The sequence below is a fragment of the Molothrus aeneus genome, chromosome 10 (assembly GCF_037042795.1).
Source record: "Molothrus aeneus isolate 106 chromosome 10, BPBGC_Maene_1.0, whole genome shotgun sequence".
Lineage (NCBI taxonomy): Eukaryota > Metazoa > Chordata > Aves > Passeriformes > Icteridae > Molothrus > Molothrus aeneus.
Window position 1 is genome coordinate 14362780 of NC_089655.1, and position 19639 is coordinate 14382418.

Genomic DNA, 19639 nt, shown 5'->3' on the forward strand with positions numbered 1-19639 from the left:
TCAGTCACCACTTCAGATCCACAGCTCAACACCCAGAAAGCCTTCATGGCTCAGCTGCAGGTGTAGTTTTGATTCAGGTCTCTCAGGGGCTTTGGTTGCAGGTCAAGGGCTGGGAACCAGGTCATTGTTGAACCTGTTGTTAGATGGTAATCAGCATCTCAAGGTAGTACATGGCTCTGTGAGCTAAAATGTTTATTTTATATACATGAATATAACATGAAAAAGCTATAAAGCACATAAAACCTAGAAAGATTTATCTGTGAGCAGTCAATCTGCTGTTTCTGCCTTTGAAAGAATACAGAGACAGAAGCAAATGGCAGCAAGGGCAAGTAAACAGTTCCTGCTTGGTAACACGATCTGCTGCTGGGTCAGTTGGGGTTTTGTAAGAGTGTGTGTGTGTGTTTGCAATGGGGCTGGAATCCAGCATCGTGTACAAAGAAATAATTTGTTATGGTCATGACTGTCTGTGACTTCAGGGCTGTTAACGGGTGTCTCTTGTGTTTGCAGTGTGCATGTACAGAGAGCCATCGCTGCATGAAATTGGAGAAAAACAAGGACGCTCAAGGAAAAGTTCAGGGACACCAACCATGAATGGAGGCAAAGTTGTTAACCAAGACTCGACATAGCTGACAAATACCCTCCCTTCTTCCAACTCCTCCCCTCCCACCCACCTACCCACCCCACCTGGCGAAACCACACTGAGATGATGACAACTGGGCAAGGCAGGACCTACCGGTAGTGGCTTGGAGTGTGAACTCCAGAATCTTTCTTTGTGTAGGACGAGAAAATCGAAACCCAGATCCTGCCTGTTGCAACGTTTTAAAAAACAACAACAACAAAAAAAAAGTGAAGAAAAAATGTTTTAAATCAGGACTCCATTAACATTTTCAAAAGCAAACTGTTTGCTCTGTGATCAAAGGGGGAAAAATCTCATCTCTGCATAATAATAATAATAATAACTAATAAATATAATAATAATAATAATAATAAAGATGTTACCTTTAAAAATAAAACAAAGCTTTTGGAAAATTGAACTTAGCATATGATGTGCAACAAACACATGGGAATTACATCCTGTGACTGTGCTTTCTGTCTTATCCTTTCACCTCACGTTCACACTGCTATTTTTTACATCCTTGCTTCCCTGGGGATGGATGGGATTTTTCATAAAGCAGGAAAGGTAGGGGTACATTATGACTGTGTTTGCTCTGCTATCAGTAAAATATGGCCTGCCCGAATTAGGAGCCTGGCAGTTATGGGCAATGAAGTAGCTACTCTTTATTCAGCCTTTTCCATCTACATTCAAACCCTGCGTAGTTATTTGTTGCTAATGTCACTCCCTGAGTATATTTGACCCAAGTCTGGCATTTTATGCCTTTTTATCATAATTATTTATATGCTTGTTTTACTGTATTAGTTGCCAGGGGAATTTCAGAAATGGGTTTTCAGGTCTCACAGGATGAAGCAATCATGTTTATTAGGGTAGAGTTAGGAGATAAAGGGCAGGAGGGATAGCTGCTTGCTTTAAAATATGAAACAGATCAAGAAATGCTGCTGAAATCCTTGCTGTCAGATGGAAATAGTAAGGCATGTGCTGTATGAGAGGGTAACAGGACTTGAGCAATGGAAAGAGGGATGTGGGGATGGGGTGTGCCTAGGAGGGAGCAGGTGTAGAGGAACAGGGGTGGTGGTCCCTGTCCAGTTGTGCCAAGGTGAGGACATTTCCTTCTAGCAGCTGGGGTCTCCCTAAATGTTCTGGCTCCACACATACCACAGATGTTCAAAGCAGAGGCTGCAAACCCCTCCAGTCCCCAGCCTTACCACTGTGATGGTCTGAGGCCCTGAGATGCTGCAGCAGCCTGGATTTGGGTGTGGGAATGAGTCCTGCCAGTGCCAGAGCTGCAGATGCTGGAGCAGCACTTCAGAGGTAATGAGATCCCAAATGGGAAAAGGCCAGCAGGAGGGCAGTGGCGTGAAGGATGCCCAGTGCTGAGCCCAGGCAGCAACCAGGGCTTTAGTGGGGACTGGCAAGGCTCTCCCTGTCTGGTGCTTTCTCTCCGTGTGGGTGGGGGTCAGCAGTGAACCCTCGCTGCTGGGTGGGACTGAAGCAGGGCAGGCTGGGCTGGTGCCCTGTTACAGATCACACACACTGACTCATCTCTGGCCACTTTGGGCACCAGCAGCAGCAGCAGTGCTGGAGCTGCTGTGACAAAAACAGGCACTGCCCTGGATGAGGGGCCTGGGAAGCCTTTGCTGCTCAGCCATGGGCACAGGTCCTGCAAGGGGTGAAAACAAGAGGAAAAAGCAATCACCCAAGAGCCTGGAGAGGGAACAGAACAGTTCTTTATACACAAGGAAAGCCTTGCAGTTACAGGCTGGGTGGGCGTTTGCATCGCTCATAACGGGCACCTGTGAAATTCTAAATACCACCTCAGTGTGGAGGCACCTGTGCTGTCCCAGCCAGTGCCTCAGCTGGCTGGCAGCCACACAGGCAGAGCTACTGCTGGCAGTGCCAGGGCAGTGCCAGGGCTGGCCACGGTGCTCCTGCAAAGCCATGTCTGCCCCAGAGCCTTCCTCCCTCCCCACACACGGGGCGATGTTGGGGCGCGTCAGGGCTCGGTGAGCAAAGAGACAGCCAGAGCTCAAGGTTATGGAAGATTCCCAGGATCAGCATGAAGGAATGAATTTCCAGCATGTCCTTTTGTGTTTTGGAAAAGCTAAAACCTTGAAATAAAAGCCTCTTGCCACAGCTCTGCTGTCCAATGCTGCACCTGCAGCAGGCACCCCCCTGTGCTACACATCATGTCAGAGCGAGTTCCTGCTGCCCTCCAGCCCCACAACACTGCAGCAAGGTCACTAACACATGTTCAGCTTGGGAGCACACACCCAGCTGCCCCATCTGATGTAATTCACTGCCTACATTTCATCTCCCTCACACAGTAGAGAGCACCCCAAATTAAAGGATCACTGGAGACATGTACACTCAAAGAAATGAAGTCTCAAGGCCAATATGTTGAGCTAGCAGGATCCTGAACTGTGTGAGTCACCAAACACCAGACCATGGTTTGGGCACTAAGCACAGGTTTTCCAGCTGCTCTAGTGGAGGGAAAGCCCAGCACCAGCACAGAATAGAACACCCTCAACACACCTTGATACCACCAGCCTTTTCTGCACCCTGCCATGGCAGCTAGCCAAAGGCATTGATGTCATCTAGAGCAGCTCCAACATGAGACTAAAAATTACTGTGGCCTTATGTGCAGAATACCCTTGGCCTAAGCCCCAAAAAGCTGTGGGCAACAGCAGACCCAGTCCTACCATGTGCTAATTTTTCCATTGTGGGACTCACTTACTACTTCCCCCACTGGGGTTTTGTCTTGTTAATAGTCTTTGGCCAAATCATTCATCACAAGAATCCCTGGAAGTGCCATATTCAGGCCTGAATGTCAAAATAATCTGCTTCTTTGTTCCATGGTGTTTGAGCTCATCACTCTCATGTGACACTCACTGAGTTTGCCCACAGGGAGAGCCAATTGCTCCTGCCCTCACCCGGTGTCTGCACCACCTCGGAGCAGATCTTCTGCCATGTGCTGAAATTAAGTGCTGGCTCTCCTTGCTCCCTTCTTAACCATGAGCCACATACTATGGCATAAACCATGATAAAAACCCTGAGGAAATACTGGGCTTTTTCCTGACCTCTGGGAAGCTGCAAAAGTCGGCTTGTGGTGTAATGCAAGGGACTCTGACATCAGGATAGCCCAAACACCAGTGAGGCTGCAGAGCCCAGCTGCACAGTGTCCACCTGCACCAGCTGCTGACTGGGAACTGCTTGGCTCCAGGTAACCCAACACCCTCCAGGTGCCTGGGAAAATCCAGGGGATCCACAGCTTGTAGATACCATGTAGAGCTTCATGCATTTTTGTTACTCAAGTGCCTTGCAAGCTCTGTCCCCAGGCCTTATCTCAAGGAGGTGATGTGGGTTTTGTTGATTATCCATCTGCTGCTTCCCAATTTTCAGGGAAAAAGGGAATCCACAGAGAATTTTTTTGCTTACTTTGAAGTTCTTAGTCTCTTCATAGCTTCTCACTCTTCTTGCTTGGTGTTAAAGTCTTGATGAGTGATGTTTCTTTTTTTTCTTTCTTTAGCCACACATACAGCAACCATTTAGGAGGTTTTGTGACTCAGTTTAACATTATAGTGACCACAACCCTTGTCTGGCTCTATGTGATGCTAGCAGGACAAATTTCCTTGCCATGATGGCATGGCTTTGGGCAAACACCTAGCACAGAGAAGTAAACAATAAAAAAGAAAGATGTTTTCTTCTAACCTGGCCCATAGCTACTGTTAACTCTGGTAAGGCTGCAGCAAACCTTTGCTCTCTGAGTAACAGATGCTCCTATAAAAGATTTTGAGCATTAGAAATCCAGCAGCAGAAAATAAATCACAGAAATATGAGTACACTTAAAGTATTCATTTTGTTTCACCCCATTTTTAATTGTGATGTTGGCATGGGTCTGGCTGTACACACTGTGCAAAACATCCCCTCTCACCCATGCATCAAGGACAAAACCTGATAAAATGGCTCCAGTTTGGATCATAAGGATTTTCCTAAGAAGAAAATGCAGAAAAAGCTACAGACAAGCATGCCGTACTGCACCAGCAAGTTCTGCCACAAGTGTCAGCACTGGCATGTGACAATGTGCTGTGAAGTGAAGCTGACACTCAACAAAGCAATTTATGAAAGTTGTCTGTCAACAACATTTCTGTGTTTGCGCTCAGAGAGGTTCTGGCTGATAAAGGCCCACGCAATCCCTCAAGCTGTCACGGGCTTCACTTTACACCTTTATATCTTAAACTGCACTGGTTGTGCAGCAGGAGAGCTCCTGCCCCAGCAAGGTATCATTGCCACACCCTGAGCAACGCTGGGGAGGAGATGCTGCGAGCACCCAAGGCTGAGCAGGACTAGCAGGAACCAAAGAGCGCCATCCTGCCTGGTTCCACGCCAGCCAGGCTCAGCCTGGGTGCATGATAGGTATGAAAAAACATCTTGAGGATGACACTTCCTAAAACAAAGAAGGCATAGAATTCTCATTAGTTAAAGCACACAAACCCAACTTTTACTAATGGGCGTGCAATAAAATACTTTTAACATGGGGGAGATGTTGGCCCCAAAACATGTCCAGCACTAAATCTCTATTAATTGGGGCATAGTGTATCTCTGGTCCTAGATGGCAAGGATCAGTTTGTATGTCACTGCATCAACAAAATAAAAACCAAGAAAAGACACAAGTGAGTGCCTTCAGGGAGAGATTTCTCTCCCAAAACTGAAACAAAATGTTTAGTTGCTGCTGTGGGATGACCCACTGCACACACCTAGGAGTAAAACCAAAAGAAACAGCACTGCACTTCCTTCATGAAGCAGAGATGTTTCCATGGCATTCCCATTTTCCTCTCCCACCAGCAATGCTTCAGCCTTCAAGTGGATGGAAGGCTGTTTCCATGGAGCAGAAGGCATCAAGGCTCCCATCCTCCTCACCTGCATGGAGTTAAGCTTGACTGCTCTGCTTCAGCTGCTGAGCTACAGTCATGGGCACCCTTCAATTTCCCCATGTTCTTCATACACACCTTTATTAAGGGGGAAAAAAATCCCCCAAAAAATCCCATAGCCAGGCTGATACATTCTTAGCATCATGTTTAAGAGCAGGAAGATCTCGAAACTGCTGATACATTTGTGACCACAAAGTTAAAGCTTAATAACTCCCGTTCCAGGACAGAGGATTTCTGTTCATGAGAGTTGCATAATGAAGTGCTGCATGCACAGAAAGTTGGACATCTTCCCAGCCTGCCTCCCTCTTGGAGTTCAGGCACCTTCTCAATGGTAGAGGAGGTCTAGGCCAGCATGGCTCCATCTCACCATAGCATTCACCATGAAGTGTGGTGATGACTCAGGGAGCTCACACAGACTCCAGAGCATTCCCAGCTGCCACATCTGCAGTTTCAGTGCAGAAAAATTTGACCTTCCATGGTCAAGTGTCCTTTCTGGAAAGGACAGGCTCTCTCATCAAACAATTGCGTGAAAAGAAACAAGGGGGTTTGCTTTATTTAAAATACTCCTGGTGCAGACACAGGGATAATCCATCTGTGGAAAATGCCATTAATGTTTACTGAGCAATACAAATGGTAAAAAAACAAGGCATTATCAATTATTAAAAAAAAATTAAAATTCTGGATATGGGATCAGAGGAATAGCAGAGGATAACCCTCCCAAGAGTCTATTAAGAATAGGTTATATATTGTTCCATTTTCCATGCTCATTACAATCACTGCCCCAATAATAGCTGCGTGCTGTGCCTTTCTCTATTCTAGCACAATTCTCCCGTGGGAACTAAATAACTCTGTTTAAATACTAAGCAGAGCTGGTAGAAGAAAGCAGGATGGTTCTGCTGTGCTACCCTTGTGTGCAATCTGCACCTTAGGGAGCTGGTTACAGCCTTTCTTTCTCATAGCTGGATACAAGGATAAAGGGGAATAAAGAACGTTCCTCCACTGGAGAGGAGGAACATGTTGGTCAGTCCAACTAAATGACATTGTGAAGGAAAAAAATATGTCAGACTTAATAATTTTCAGAAATTAGGGCTTTGGTGAATTTTAATTCCTCGAGCTCTAAAAAAATTGCAGGGAGAAAAGCAACCAGTGGGTCCATGTTAGTGTCAGTGCCTCAGCAAGGACTTTGGTCCAGCTCCTGGCTTGTCTCCTACCCACAGTGATGCCTCCTTCTTTCCTTTCCCAGAGCTCTGAGTTTCCCTGGGGGATCCTCCTCACTGAGTCCCTGGCCCAAGGAGGGCAGAGCAGTGGGAACCCCAACTGAGTGTCCTGCTCAGGCTTTCAGCTGGGGCCCCAAGGCAGAGGGGCTCCTCACAGAGGCCTCCCCAGGGCACCTCCTGCCTCCTCCAACATGCCAGGAAAGACAGGAAAGCAGAGCTCATTGTCCTGAGCAATTCTGCTTCCCTGGACCCTGATTTGTGCAGAGCCCAAAGCAAGAACCCCAAAATCTGAGAGGCACAGATGTCCCTCCCTGCTGTGCTGTGCCCAGCCTGGGCTGTGGTGCCAGGAGCAGCCCTGAGCAGGGGTTTTGGGGATCACAAAGCTTATGAAGTGATCTGATCACAGGGTAACAGGACACTGCAAAGGTGAGGAGCTTCTGATTCGACTGTGCCTCATGGGGGTCACTTACACGCTGTGACTCTGACACTGCCACTTATTAATTTTATTTTCCAACTTACTGCACAAGCTGGCAAATCAAATAGTTTCACTCAATTCACCATTAAACAAAGAAGCAAGACAGTGCATAGGGAACAAGCTTTACTTGACATCAACTCAATTTGAAGATCAAAAAGAGGTGTGTTTAACTTTGCATTATCTTCATTTTTTAATTTTCACTGGGTTTTGTTCTTCCTGCTATCAGACAGCACAGAAAGCAGAACTAATAGGAAAAACTGACTTCTGCTGTGGGAGCAGAAAATGTTATCTCACAAACAGATGGGATACTCTGGTGACTCCCAGCTCAGTTCCTTTGGGCTTCAGATGAGGAGTTTTCACATGAGAATGTAATGAATTTTCACAAGGTCCCAGTTAGGGCACTGTGAGACTTGTTCTTCACTGGCAAGTTCATATGATTCTCCCAGCAAGGTCAATGAGCTGCCAGGTAGGACCTAAATCTGAATTCAAACTGTGCATTCAGGGTGTGGAACCAGAACTTCTCAAGAAAAGCTCCCTATGGGTACAGAGAGACCTAAATTTGCCATGGAAAAGGGTCCAGTTCAAATTACCATCTCTGGATTCCACTTTCATATTTGTCCTTGTAAAACCAAACTCAAGTTCCAAATTCTATGCTCACCTCTGTGTTCTTGAATCTCTAAATTCAAACACTAGAATATTTCAGAATTTTATTTCATCTGTCAGATTGAATAGGCCTTGTATAAATTGGTAGAATTAAAATAAGAAAACCAGTCTGTATTGACAATATTTAATAGCCAAGGAATACAATAATCTAGCTGTTGACATACCCAAACTGTGGAGTCCACACCCATGTAGAAATTTAACTTGAACTGCTGCAGTTTGCTTCCACTTTATATTAATTCAGTAAAACCAGTTTTCTGTTCAGAAATATGTTCTTCTGGACAAGCTACTGCAAACACATCAGCAGGTGGTGGCTGCAGAGAGACAGAATGGCTGCAGTCCTGAGAGTCAAAGCTGGGAGTACTTTAAACAGAAAGATATTTTCATCAATAAAAGGAAATCTTTCTAAAGTCAACATGAGCTGGTTCCTGGTGAAGGCTTTATCTTTTCTTTGTAAAATAGTTGCCTGCTCCTACAGATTTGCAGGAATAGTTGTACATCATGTGTAGCTTGTACTAAAACAACTAACCAAAAAAAAAGCCCAAAACCCAAACAAAAAAATCCCATCAGTTCCATACTGCTGCCCACTTGGATTCTGCTTTGTTTTGGAAACTTCAAAGAGTTGAGAATCAAACTCACCCCCAGAGCAACTCCAATGAAATCAATGTGCAACCTTGGGAATTAAACTGGCCCAAGCCTCATTTTCTTTTTAACTGCAGGAATCAAGGTCATTTTCCCATCTGGATTTTGCAGAGGCTTCTGCACATACTGATGAGTTATACCTTTTATCAAACCTTGACCATCATTTTCAGGGCTAGAAAATGATTGCACAGTGTCAGAGGATCACAGAAATAAGATGAAGACTCTTGGTGTTAACATCCAGACCTTATATTTGCTACGTGCCACCTCTCCTGTTGTTAGCGTTCAAAAACACATAATCACAGAAGCGATTATATGCGGTGCTTTTTATTGAAGAGCTCTGGGAATCGGGGTGATTTCCACCCAAATCTGATTCCGACCATACATTCAAGGTGAACGTGTTTTACACTCTATCGTTATATAACTTTCATGATAATTATCAAACTTATATTGTTCTATTGTATACACAGATTTCAGCTAAACATAGCCCCCTTTAAATTTCCAACATAGTTTCTCACGATTCTTCTTATGGTTATATAATAATTACATTTAACTACTAAACAATCATCACATCTAACAATTATATCATTTATCATACTGCTTACGCAGGTGCAGTGATCTGAGAAAATACAAGGCCTAATATTTTCAAAGACTATTTTTAATATTTTCCAGGGCTCCACTATCACTGTGTCCCCCAAAGTCATATCCAGTATCCTTCCAGAGTACACAGCAGGAATCTGTCCTCCTTTGTCTCCAAAATCTCACACTTCATACCAGATGACACCACTCATCCTCTATCTTAACTTCAGGGAAGTTACTCTTTTCCACAGCTGTAGATTTTATGCAACAGTGTGACCAGGATTTTTCTGCTGGCTGAAGGACTGAAAAACCAAACTGTAAGTTTTTGGTTTTGGAGGGGAAGTGGGCCTGTCTGTCTGTCTATGACTATAGGCCTGTAGCCCTCTTCCCTCCTCAGTAATCCCCTCTGTGCCAGCACCTGTGATGCCTGGGGGGGTCTGGCCCTGCAGGAACCTCTGATGACAGCAGAACATCTTGTAGTCAGCCTGCCTTAGATCCTGGCTTGGTCAGCTCCTCAAAAACTGCTTTTGAGGATTTGAGGGCAAAGACCTCATGGGAGCAAACAATCAGAGCAATTATTGCAAGTCCCAAAAATGGTAGGTGGGTCAATACATGAGAAAAGGACTGGCTGCAGACACCCTCTCCCTCACAAGGTGGTCTGTGCCAGGCACGCTGGCCAAGGCTCCACCTGACACATCCAGCCCCATCATGGGAACAAAACAGGCCATTCAAACGTGGCAGTGACTGTAAGACAATGTATTGGAGATGAAGGGTCTGCAGAAGCAGTTCCTGACTAGAAGCAGACTGCACAAGGCTTTCTGGACATCCCCTTTTAATCCAAACTTGATATGAGCACATCACCTCCTTGCTCTATAGATTGGCGTGCCAGATGTCTGCTACAAAATAATAACACTGAGAAATTTGTGGTTTGGGATATTTTAATAGCCTGAGCAGAGGATTATTCGCTGTTTAGTGTGCTTTAAAATGTTTTCCTTCTGTGCAATTGATAGCTTTGCTGCTCCTGGACAGAATAACAAACAGCTGTGCTGCTAAATAAAAGAGATCTTTTGGACCATCTCAGAGCACCATCTTGGCAGCCTTGGAACCCCAATGACTTGCAGAAAGGGTGAGTAGTCGTGGGGCAGGTTTGCCAGCTGGTGCAGGCACTTGCAGCCACTTACAGTTCATGTATAAAAGATTTCATCACAGATTATTAAAGGCAGAAAGGACAGTTGTAAATCAGAGAGTCTGACCTCTTGTGTAACACAGACTGCTGATTTCAGAGCAGAAGTCAGACATCAGCCTGACCAGAGGTACTCAGCTGGGCAATGGAAATTCTGCTCTCAGTTCACTGGGATCTCACATGCCAGTGTTGTAATTCCATAATGCAGCAGAGAGTTCATTCAGAGGCTGCAGACCAGGTAATCAGATTCTATGCAGGTTTACTTCTTGATTATTTATTCAATAAGGATCACATTAAAAGCCCACTGGAGGCAGTGAGAGACTCCTGTTGACTTTGCAGCAGCCTAAATCAGACCTGAAGCGTTCAGAGTTTTAATATGCACGACTGGAATTTGGTAGCTTCCAGAGGTCTGTATCAAATTATGAGCTCCCTTTGGAGTAATGTGCTCATCACACATCTTTGCTTGCCCGAGGGTAACCTCTCATAACTTGTTCCAAACAGCTTTGCTGCCTGGATTGACAATTCCTCGGAAGACCTCTGAACTCAGATCACCCACTGACCTCCTTCCATGCAGAAATGATTTCTTGGCCAAGATGAAGGAAAGTGTGGCTGGTGAGGGTGGCAGAGAGACAGAGCCAAAGCTCAGGAGTTAGGAGCAGTGTAGGCAGAGCTGTAGAAAGGACTCCAAACAGCTCTGTGTGAAGCCTCAGCTAATGTTGCCTGATCCCTCTATTTTATTTCCCCTTCAAAACAGGGCACCACAGGCACTCCTTCCTCCTTTTCTCCTGCATCACCATTCTTCTCAGCAAAACCTGAATGATGTCTTTTGTCAGAGCTTCTGGGGTTCCTGCAGAGCACAACAGACCACAGAAACTGCCCATATTGGTGGATTCTGGGATAAAATCTTTCTGGGTGCAGGTTCACATAAGCCAAATAAAAATGTTGTCTTTGATAACCCTTGCTACGTGTAAAAGCACCAAAAAGAATGATTTGTCAATATCTGGATATGTTAGATGTGGAGCCAGATGTGTTATATTGTCTCTTGACCACTTTATTATCTTCTATCCCATCTGTAGAAGATTAAAAACCTATGTAATATTTTTTTTGGTGGAACAGTATTTTTCCAATGAGAAAAAACACAGCCTCTGATTTGTATTCCTCTGACTTGAAATCATTCATTTTAAATGACTGTTTGTTCTGCTAATTTAGAATCCGGGCAGGCATGGAAACAATTTATTTTGGTTTGCAAAAGGAGCTGAGCTTGGGTTTGTTAAGTGCATATGTACTTTGTTGCTTTGGAACGCAGCACAGCTCCCTGCTGGAATTAGAGTTCTCCAGAGGCAGGAGCTCCATAGTGAGCTCCATGATGACACCCACGGAGAGGAACCTGTCCTTGACTGAATATCAGATCTGTTGCATTTCCCTTGTCTCCTGCACAAGAGTTTTTTCCAAGAGTCACTTCATGAACCAAACCCTCCATGGCCACCCCAATGTGATGCAGCCCAGACAAGGGATAAATGTTCACTCAGGAGCCCAGTCTGACACAGATCCTCCGGCCAAACTCAAACAGGGACTGCTCCTCTCCAAAATCCAATGTGACTCCAGTTCCCTGCTCCCATGGAAAAGTCCTTGTACTTCGTACAGCCCCATTAGAAACTTGGAGTCTCCTCCTGCTGGAAGCATGGAAACCCATTCAAAAAACCAACTTGTGCAGATAAAAAAGAAACAGATAAAAAAGGATTTTGACATCTCTAACAATGGCATTATCTCAGTAAATAAATTATCAGCACTCACTTATAATTACTTTTGTTATACTTGTACCTGCTTTGCAGCAAATTTCCCAAGACAGAGTTCTGATGTCTGCTAATTTTATTTTCTGTAACGTCTAAGCAAAACCAATTTTTTTGAAAAATGTTTCTTGCTATTTGAAGCAGAAAAGTAATTGGTATTGAACCAATTCAAAAGCTGGATAATATTGTCTTTCATGATATGTTGGGCAATGATGTGGACTACAGCAACATTACATGAAGCAAAGATTTTTTAAGTACCTTTCATTCTGGTTTGCCACTAAACCTCAGTAACAGCACATTAAAGACATGTATTTCAGTACCCCAGCACAGACATTTTGTTCTGTAATTCAAAATGTTTCATCTTATTGCTCTGAGGACTCCTGGCAGTTGGCATGTTTGCACATGTGCTAAGTTGCTGAATTTCTAATATTTCCCCACTTACCTGGTTTGACACTGCATACCTACGTGAGGCAGAGGGAATCAGCCCTGGGAGTGTGAGCACTGAACTTTTGGGGTTGTCAGCCCTTACATGGGCACTCTGGAGTCAGAAAGCACAGCAATGGGCTCCTTCCATAAACTGACAAACAACAAAATATGTTAGAAGCTGTATGAATTGAAACCATAACCCTCTAACAGCAAAGTAATTTGCCACAGAGGTGGCACCATCAGGAAGAGAAGGAGCAAACCCAGGTGATTTCCTGCAGGCAGCTCATCCCTTCATCTGTGGGAGCAGAGAGCCCTTCCACCACCTCAGCCACAGTGCCAGGCCATGACCTCAGTGCCTGCTGCCCTCACTGCAGACACAGCAGGAGCATCCCTTCTCACAGGATCCTGTGGGAGATTTCTTCCCACTGGCAGATTAATGAGAGTCCCACAGTCCTAGGGTGGCTTTTGCTCTGAGCCAGAGACTTTCCTTTCTCCATTGAATGGTATGACATTAATGAAAATTAACAACAGCCCATGAACAGGAGCACGTTAAAGCCATACAGCTGCTATAAACACACAGAGACAGGGTCATCTCTCCACAGATGGCTGCCCTGAGTATTTCTAGCGCTGTTGCTAACTAATCCTATTAGAGAGAGCCAGGACTGTCTGAGATTTGCCAGCCATGTGTCCATAGGCAGTGTGCAGACAGAAATGCATGGCAGACCCCAAGATCCCTGGCCACGTGTCCACAGGGAGTGTGCAGACAGAACTGCATGGCAGCAGCTGCTGACAGCCTGCCTGGCCCTCAGCTGCCTGAATTTCATAGCAGTGCTGTGCTAAACTGCCAGCTGTGCCCAGCTCCCTTCTGGGTTCACCAGGGATCTTGTTCCAACCACATCTGTCCTGCCAGGTTGGTGCCAGAGCAGGGAATGAATTCTGTCCAGAGGGTGGCCCTGAGTATCCAAGGCAGGCAGCACAGACTCAGCTGTCTTCACAGAGAGGAAAACTGGCTTCTAGAGCCCCTTGCAAAAATGAATATATAAATAAATAAACACAGCTCTTAATTCAAAAGTGAGAGAGGCTTGTGGCCAAAATTTCACATTTTGCAGTATTTCAGAGAGCTCTGGTCTTTGTTCCAGGCTGAAACTCCAGCCCAGTTGGCACAAGTCCCATGGGTTTCAGAGCAGCTCAGATTTCATTTTCTAACACACTGCTGAAAGAACTGGCTTACAAAAGGTGAACAGCTTCTAAGAAATGGGCTAGGGCCACACCTGGCCTTCCTTATCACTGTCTCCTGGTGTTTTAGTGTGAATAGCAGGCAGGCAGCTGGTGGTGAAAAGAATCCACAGTAACAGCAGAGTCCCCAGGACTGTTAGAGACAGAAGCTCCAGCCCATCTCCTGGCTGAGCTGCACAACAACACTGCAGTCAGGCTGCCCATAAGATGCTTTACAGGGAAGGAATGGAACTACACCTCTTCTGCTGAGCTCTTTACCTTTGTGATAATCCAGGAGAGTGAGTTTGAAAAGAGCTGGTAATCCTCCCTGTGTGCCAGCTACCATGGCTCTTTGTCCCTGTGGTGAACATCAGCCTGCTGAGGATGCCAAATGTCAATTCTGCTGCTGCCTCATGCACCTGAGGGGAAAAAAACCATTGCTAACAAATGTGTTTTTCTGAATGTCCCCATCTACAGGTGTGTGAATGTTGGAATGAAAACGCCACCTGGCTCTGGGAGTCTGCTCCCACCAGCAGCACCGGGTCAGCCTGCCCTTGCTCTCTGCTCCCACCCACCCTGGAGGGGATGATCTGGGCTGGTCCTGGCTCCAGACCAGGGTCAGCTGGGCTCTATTCCCAGCCCTCCTCCCCTGCTGTGCAGCTCAGAGCCCTTCTGTGAGCCCCAGGCTCTCTCTCTGTAGCAAAAGAGTGAGCCATAGGTTTGTTTTTGGAAGCTCCAGACAGGCAGTACAACAGTAAGAAAAAGAGAAATATTGGGACTCTCCAAGCTGCTCCTGTCTGTGCAATGGCCTGAGCTCAAGAGCTGATGGCAACTGGGCTCCAGCAACCTCCAGCTCTGGGTTTGGAAGTGAATTTCCACATTGATGAAGAGGCACAAATCTAAATCTCCTTCCTCCTGTACTCCTGCCCATTCTCTATGGTGCCTCTGAAAATTACAGTTTTGCCATTTGAGAACAAAAGTGCTTAGCTGGCAAGAAAGACTCCATAAAGAAAGCAATGGAAGCTGTCCCATCTGCACTGTCTGAACACCATCTGTCTCCCAAGTTTACTCTGAAACAAAGAAAATCCCATCCAGTCCTCCTGCAATATGTCAGTAAATTGCTTAGCAGTGGCACTTGGAGAAGGAATGAACACATTTCAATTAGACAATGGCATCATTAAACACCAGCTCAGTAAATAAAAACCTGGAGGTTAACATTTGTAGAGATCAAGCAATCTGTTAAGTAAAGTTTACTACGGCATGTTAGGGTTTTTGTTATACAGTTATATACATGTAGCATCCAAAACAGCCCCCTGAGTTTAATTTTAAGATTGTTGTTTTTCTTTAAGCACATGTGATTGCCTGAGAGTTACCTGAAGTCCCAAGACTGGTTTGGAACTGTAAATACCTGCAGAAATAGGTGTTTCACTTGTGGTAGATAAAAAAAGGACAACAGAGTGATGGAGAGGAAAAGTAAAATCACAATTTGGTTTGGAAGAGACCTATAAAGATCAAAAAGGCAAAACCAAAAAGATCAAAGCAAATCAAAAAGATTGCTTTAAGGGCTGATGACAAATGCTGAAAATGGGATGTAACTGCTGCAAACAGGCTAGTTACCTTCAGAAAATCCTAATTCCAGGTTAGGTAGAATTGAAAGCTGGGATAAAACCTAGCTGGAAAATATGTATCACCTCTGATTTCCAACACTCTGCAACCATTATGGTTATGACATTTTAATTTACTGCTTTCTACCCTGTAAATCTCAAAATAGCCTCACACATGTCTGGTCCTGGAAGGTGTATGCACTGCAAGCTTAAGCTAAGAGGAGGATCCACTGTTTCTTGGCTGATTTTACAAACAGTCTTTGCATCCAAAGCAGAGTAAACCAGGGCAGACTTCAAATTTTTCCAAACCCAGATAAATGTTTTTGATTAAGATAAAGCAGTGCAAATCCTTAGGAAGGCTGCTCCTGCAGGTCCCTGCATGCCCGGGAGATCTCACTGTGCTTTCCAGGAGTGGCTTCTCTGCCAGCTTCAAGGAGTGGCTGCTCACAGCTGCCAGCACTGGGACCCTCCATTAACTCTGTGAACAGGACTTGGGGCAGAATTTGTTTTCAAAGGACCTTGTGAATATTCAGTGTAAAAAGTGACCAGCACATTTGCACTGCAGTGGGTTGTGCCTCACAAACAGCCAAAACCAGTGTTTCTAACAACAGTGTTTATATTGTATATAACAATCCCATGTTGGACAGGGATAAATGAGTCTCAGGCAAACCCAGCCTGTGATGATGAACCTTCCCAAGTGCTGCACCAGACCCACCAGGCACCAACACTCCAGAGAGCTGCTAGAACCTGCTGCCTGCTGAAATGCCCCTGGACTGCAGCACTGCTGCTCCTGTGCTGCCAGCTCTCCTTCACTGCCACTTCCCCCTCTCCTTCAACATCCCTGCCCCCCACACGGGCCGGGAGATTATCCCAATTATTCCAGATGTTGTGCTCCACCACACTGAGCATAATTAAAGTTAACAAAACATGCCTCAGTGGCTCTGCTGTCATCTGGCACTGAAGGCTGAGGATCCAAATGAGCAGGGCTCAGGCTGATGTCATACTTGAGAGGGTTTGGCAGGGGAGAGGAGCGAAGAAAACAAAAAGAGGTGTGGATTTTGCACAGCTGTTTTTATCATTAGAAAACTTCAGTGAAGCATTGATACGGTGGGGTGATACTGTGATTGTTGGGGTCTATTGGTTTTGATATCTTTCTGAAATGCAGACTTCTTAGACAAATATTTCTATGTATACCTTGTATTACCAATGTAGATTTACCTGCAGCTGTGCTCATACAAGGTCCTGGATAGTCTTCCAAAGCCAATCACTTGTGCTGATACAGGCAAGATGCAGTCTTCTGCTTTAAGACCGTGATTAACACAGTGGCATCATCAATGCATTCACCTGAAACAAAATGGAAAGAATAAGAAAGAAAAGACTGCAGTAGAGCTCACATTACACACGCTTCCAGCTCATTTCCCTAAGCAGAGAACTCCAGACTCACCAGCACCAGGGTGGATGACAAACAAGGGCCATGGCCTTTGGCAAAAAGAAATGCATTTGCTCACCCAGCTCCATCCAAATCTGCAGCAATCAGTGCACAAAGGGGCTCAAGTAGGAAAGAGGAATGGAAATAATTTGCCAATACAGTTTGGACTGACACTGGATCTTAACCCAGTGCCCAAAGGGTGAGAACAAGCAGAGGTTAGGCAGGACCAGCAGCTGGAGATGATTTCTTCCCCAGGTCTTGCTTATCTAACCAGGCAGAGCTCTGGGAGCCCCTGCCAGTGGTTTACAGGGTATGGTCCCAATCCATTCTACCTTTTTGGCTGCTAAGTTTTTCTGCAAGCAACTGAGAATACCCAGATGCCCATAAAATGGCCCTTCCCTCCCATGGCTGGTTGTTCAGGTCCTGCTGGGCTCCACATCCCAGCAGCTGAGAGCAGCTCTTGAGTGAGGAATGCTAAAAGGGGATCTTGAGGTCGTCTCCAAGGACTTAGCAACAATTTCCAAACCACAAAGGATTGAAACACTTCACTCATGGCCCCACTCCTACAGACTTCTAAGCCGCTTAGTTGTTTTTAAAAATGAATGATGACGCTCACATATCCTCTCCCAATGCCAGAAAGGCCAGAAACTTTGCAAGTTTTCATGTGATGGCACTTCAGCAGGCTGAGAAGCATTCCTGGGTTTCTCAGCGTGTGAACTGCAGCAAACTTCTCTTCATTTTCATCTTTAATATTATACCAGGGATGTGCATTCCAGAGGCATTCAGAGCTTGCATGAAAAGCACAGAATAATTTCCAAAATCTAGGTTTTTGCTGAATGAAAGAACATTCAGCAAAATGTTCTGGTACACAATCAAAGAGGCCAGCTCCACCTCATATAGAGCAACACTGAACATCCACAGAGCAAGCTTTGTGCAAGATTCATATCCTGAACATACAAACTTCTCTAAGATTACCATCCAAAAGTGATAACCACACGCAGAGCTCACTTAACACCCAGCACCTAAAGTGTTAACACAGCACAGAGGAAACCATGTAATCCCTGGAATGAGGACAGTGCTCCAAGAATGGATCGATCCAGGGTTGCCCTTCAGTACCCAGCTGCTGACAGACAGCGAATTGATCCGTGTAGTTTGAATTCCTGTGCTGAGAATCCAGGCAGGAGAGGGCCAGGAGCTCTGAAATGCATAATCTGTGCCTGGCACTCGCTCGCTGTGTACTAAACAACCATAAAACCTTCCGAGCAAGCTGTTTCCCCTCTAGTTGGTTAACATTTGTATCCAGCTGAACTCCTGGGGCGATAACTACAGCAAACCTCCTCCTCTGAGGCAGATAAATAAAACATACTGTAGAGAAAAGTGCAGGGTATTGGCACGTCTCTCCCACAGGCTGTAAGCAGCCGAATGCCGCGTCCCAGCGAAGGCGAGGAACGAGAGGGGTTATTTCCCAGAGAGGCTCTGCTCCCTCTCTGCCTTTCTCCCTAGAAACTGATCCATTTTTCTGCTCCTGGCTGGTGCACAGAGCCATACCCCGGCACAGGACACAGCAGCATCTTTGATAATTCTCCAAGTGCCACCTACAGTTTGTGCGAGTGCATGTGTGTGAGCAAACACAGTCCCAGGCAGAGAGGGAGACATCCTACAAACGATATTTATATCTCTGAGTGCTGAGACATGATCAAACCAGCCCCTAGCTCTCACATGAGAGGACAGAAATAAGTCTGGGAATGCTTCTGTTCTGGGAGCAGGTCCTCTGCCTGCGGGGGAAGCCAGGCACTGAGCACACAAACTCTGCAGGGGCACAAACAAGCAGGGTCTGGCTGCACCTGGCATGATCTGTGAGTGCTCCTCCATTCCTCACTCAGAAGAATTGCCACAAAACCAGGGATGCAGGACCTGTTTTCCCCCTGATGAAATACACCAGTGGATGTGGCAGTACCAGCTCCCCAGAGGTGCCACAAAAATGATGGTAAGTGGGGCAAGCACTGGAGAGGAGCAGGGCAGTGGCTTCCACCACAGTCCCAGTGCTTCAGCAATCCTCAGCACCACTGCCAGCCCACTCCCCAGCCCTGGAAAAAGGGCCCTGCACAGGGCAGAAGCTTTTTTTAGACTGTAAAGAAGGCAAACAGGGCAAAAGAAACGAATGCAACAAGCTGAGAGGCTTAGGGTTTAATCAGAGCTGGCTTTCACTGCTTGCTTGCTTTCTTCACTTATTTTCAAAGGAAAATGTCAATGTCTATAGAAAATATAGAAAACCCCCAAACCCAAACAACTATTCTCTGTTCCCACTGTGCAGCTGAAATGGGGGGGGGGGGGAAGGGTTTGTTTATTTTTATTAATTTTCTTGCAGAGGTAATTTAAAAGAAATAAGAGAGGGCTTCACTGGTTCACTGGTCCTGTGTTGTCACACAGCAGTCAGGCTGGCTGGGGAGCTCACAAAATCCATGCCTAGATGCACAAGAAAAACAATGGCCAAACACACTCCCAGTTGGAGGCTTTCCTTGGAGTTTTGCCTCCCTCACCTGTTTTCTTTGGGGGCTTTTGACAGTTCTGTGCAATAGCTTTGTCTTTTCCTTGGGGTTTCATCCAGCCCATAGCAGGCTGTGATGGACTGCCACCATCAGGGGAGTCCACTGACCAGATTTCCACTGGTGTTACGTGCAGAGCTCAAACCAACTCCCATGGTTTGTTGAAGAGCCTGATCCTGGCTGGAAAAACCCCTTCTCAGGCTTGAGCAGATGTTTGCAGGAGAAGGAGAGGATGGAGTGCTCTGCTCTGGAGCTCCTCATCCCTTCTGCCCGCTGCCCCAACCAACCCCACAGAACCCAGCAACAGCCTCTGTTCGGACATGGACACACTT

The 19639-nt window shown here is 45.8% G+C and overlaps 1 protein-coding gene and 1 long non-coding RNA gene across 4 annotated transcripts in view; one reads left to right on the plus strand and one right to left on the minus strand.

Annotated features, from left to right (window-relative positions):
• FGF12 (fibroblast growth factor 12) overlaps positions 1 to 1034 on the plus strand; it is a 219299-nt gene extending 218265 nt beyond the window's left edge. For all 3 annotated transcript variants that reach the window (XM_066557065.1, XM_066557064.1, XM_066557062.1), the window contains one exon: positions 508 to 1034. In XM_066557065.1, the coding sequence (XP_066413162.1) occupies positions 508 to 626 (119 nt within the window). In that variant the 3' untranslated portion in view covers positions 627 to 1034. The remainder of the gene's footprint in view (positions 1 to 507) is intronic.
• Positions 1035 to 12272: 11238 nt separating this feature from the next.
• On the minus strand, positions 12273 to 16670 carry LOC136560886 (uncharacterized). Its single transcript, XR_010784215.1, has 3 exons — positions 16551 to 16670; positions 14008 to 14147; positions 12273 to 12664 (listed from the first exon to the last, which is right to left on the minus strand). It is a non-coding gene; the product is annotated as an uncharacterized lncRNA (long non-coding RNA).
• Positions 16671 to 19639: the final 2969 nt, after the last annotated feature.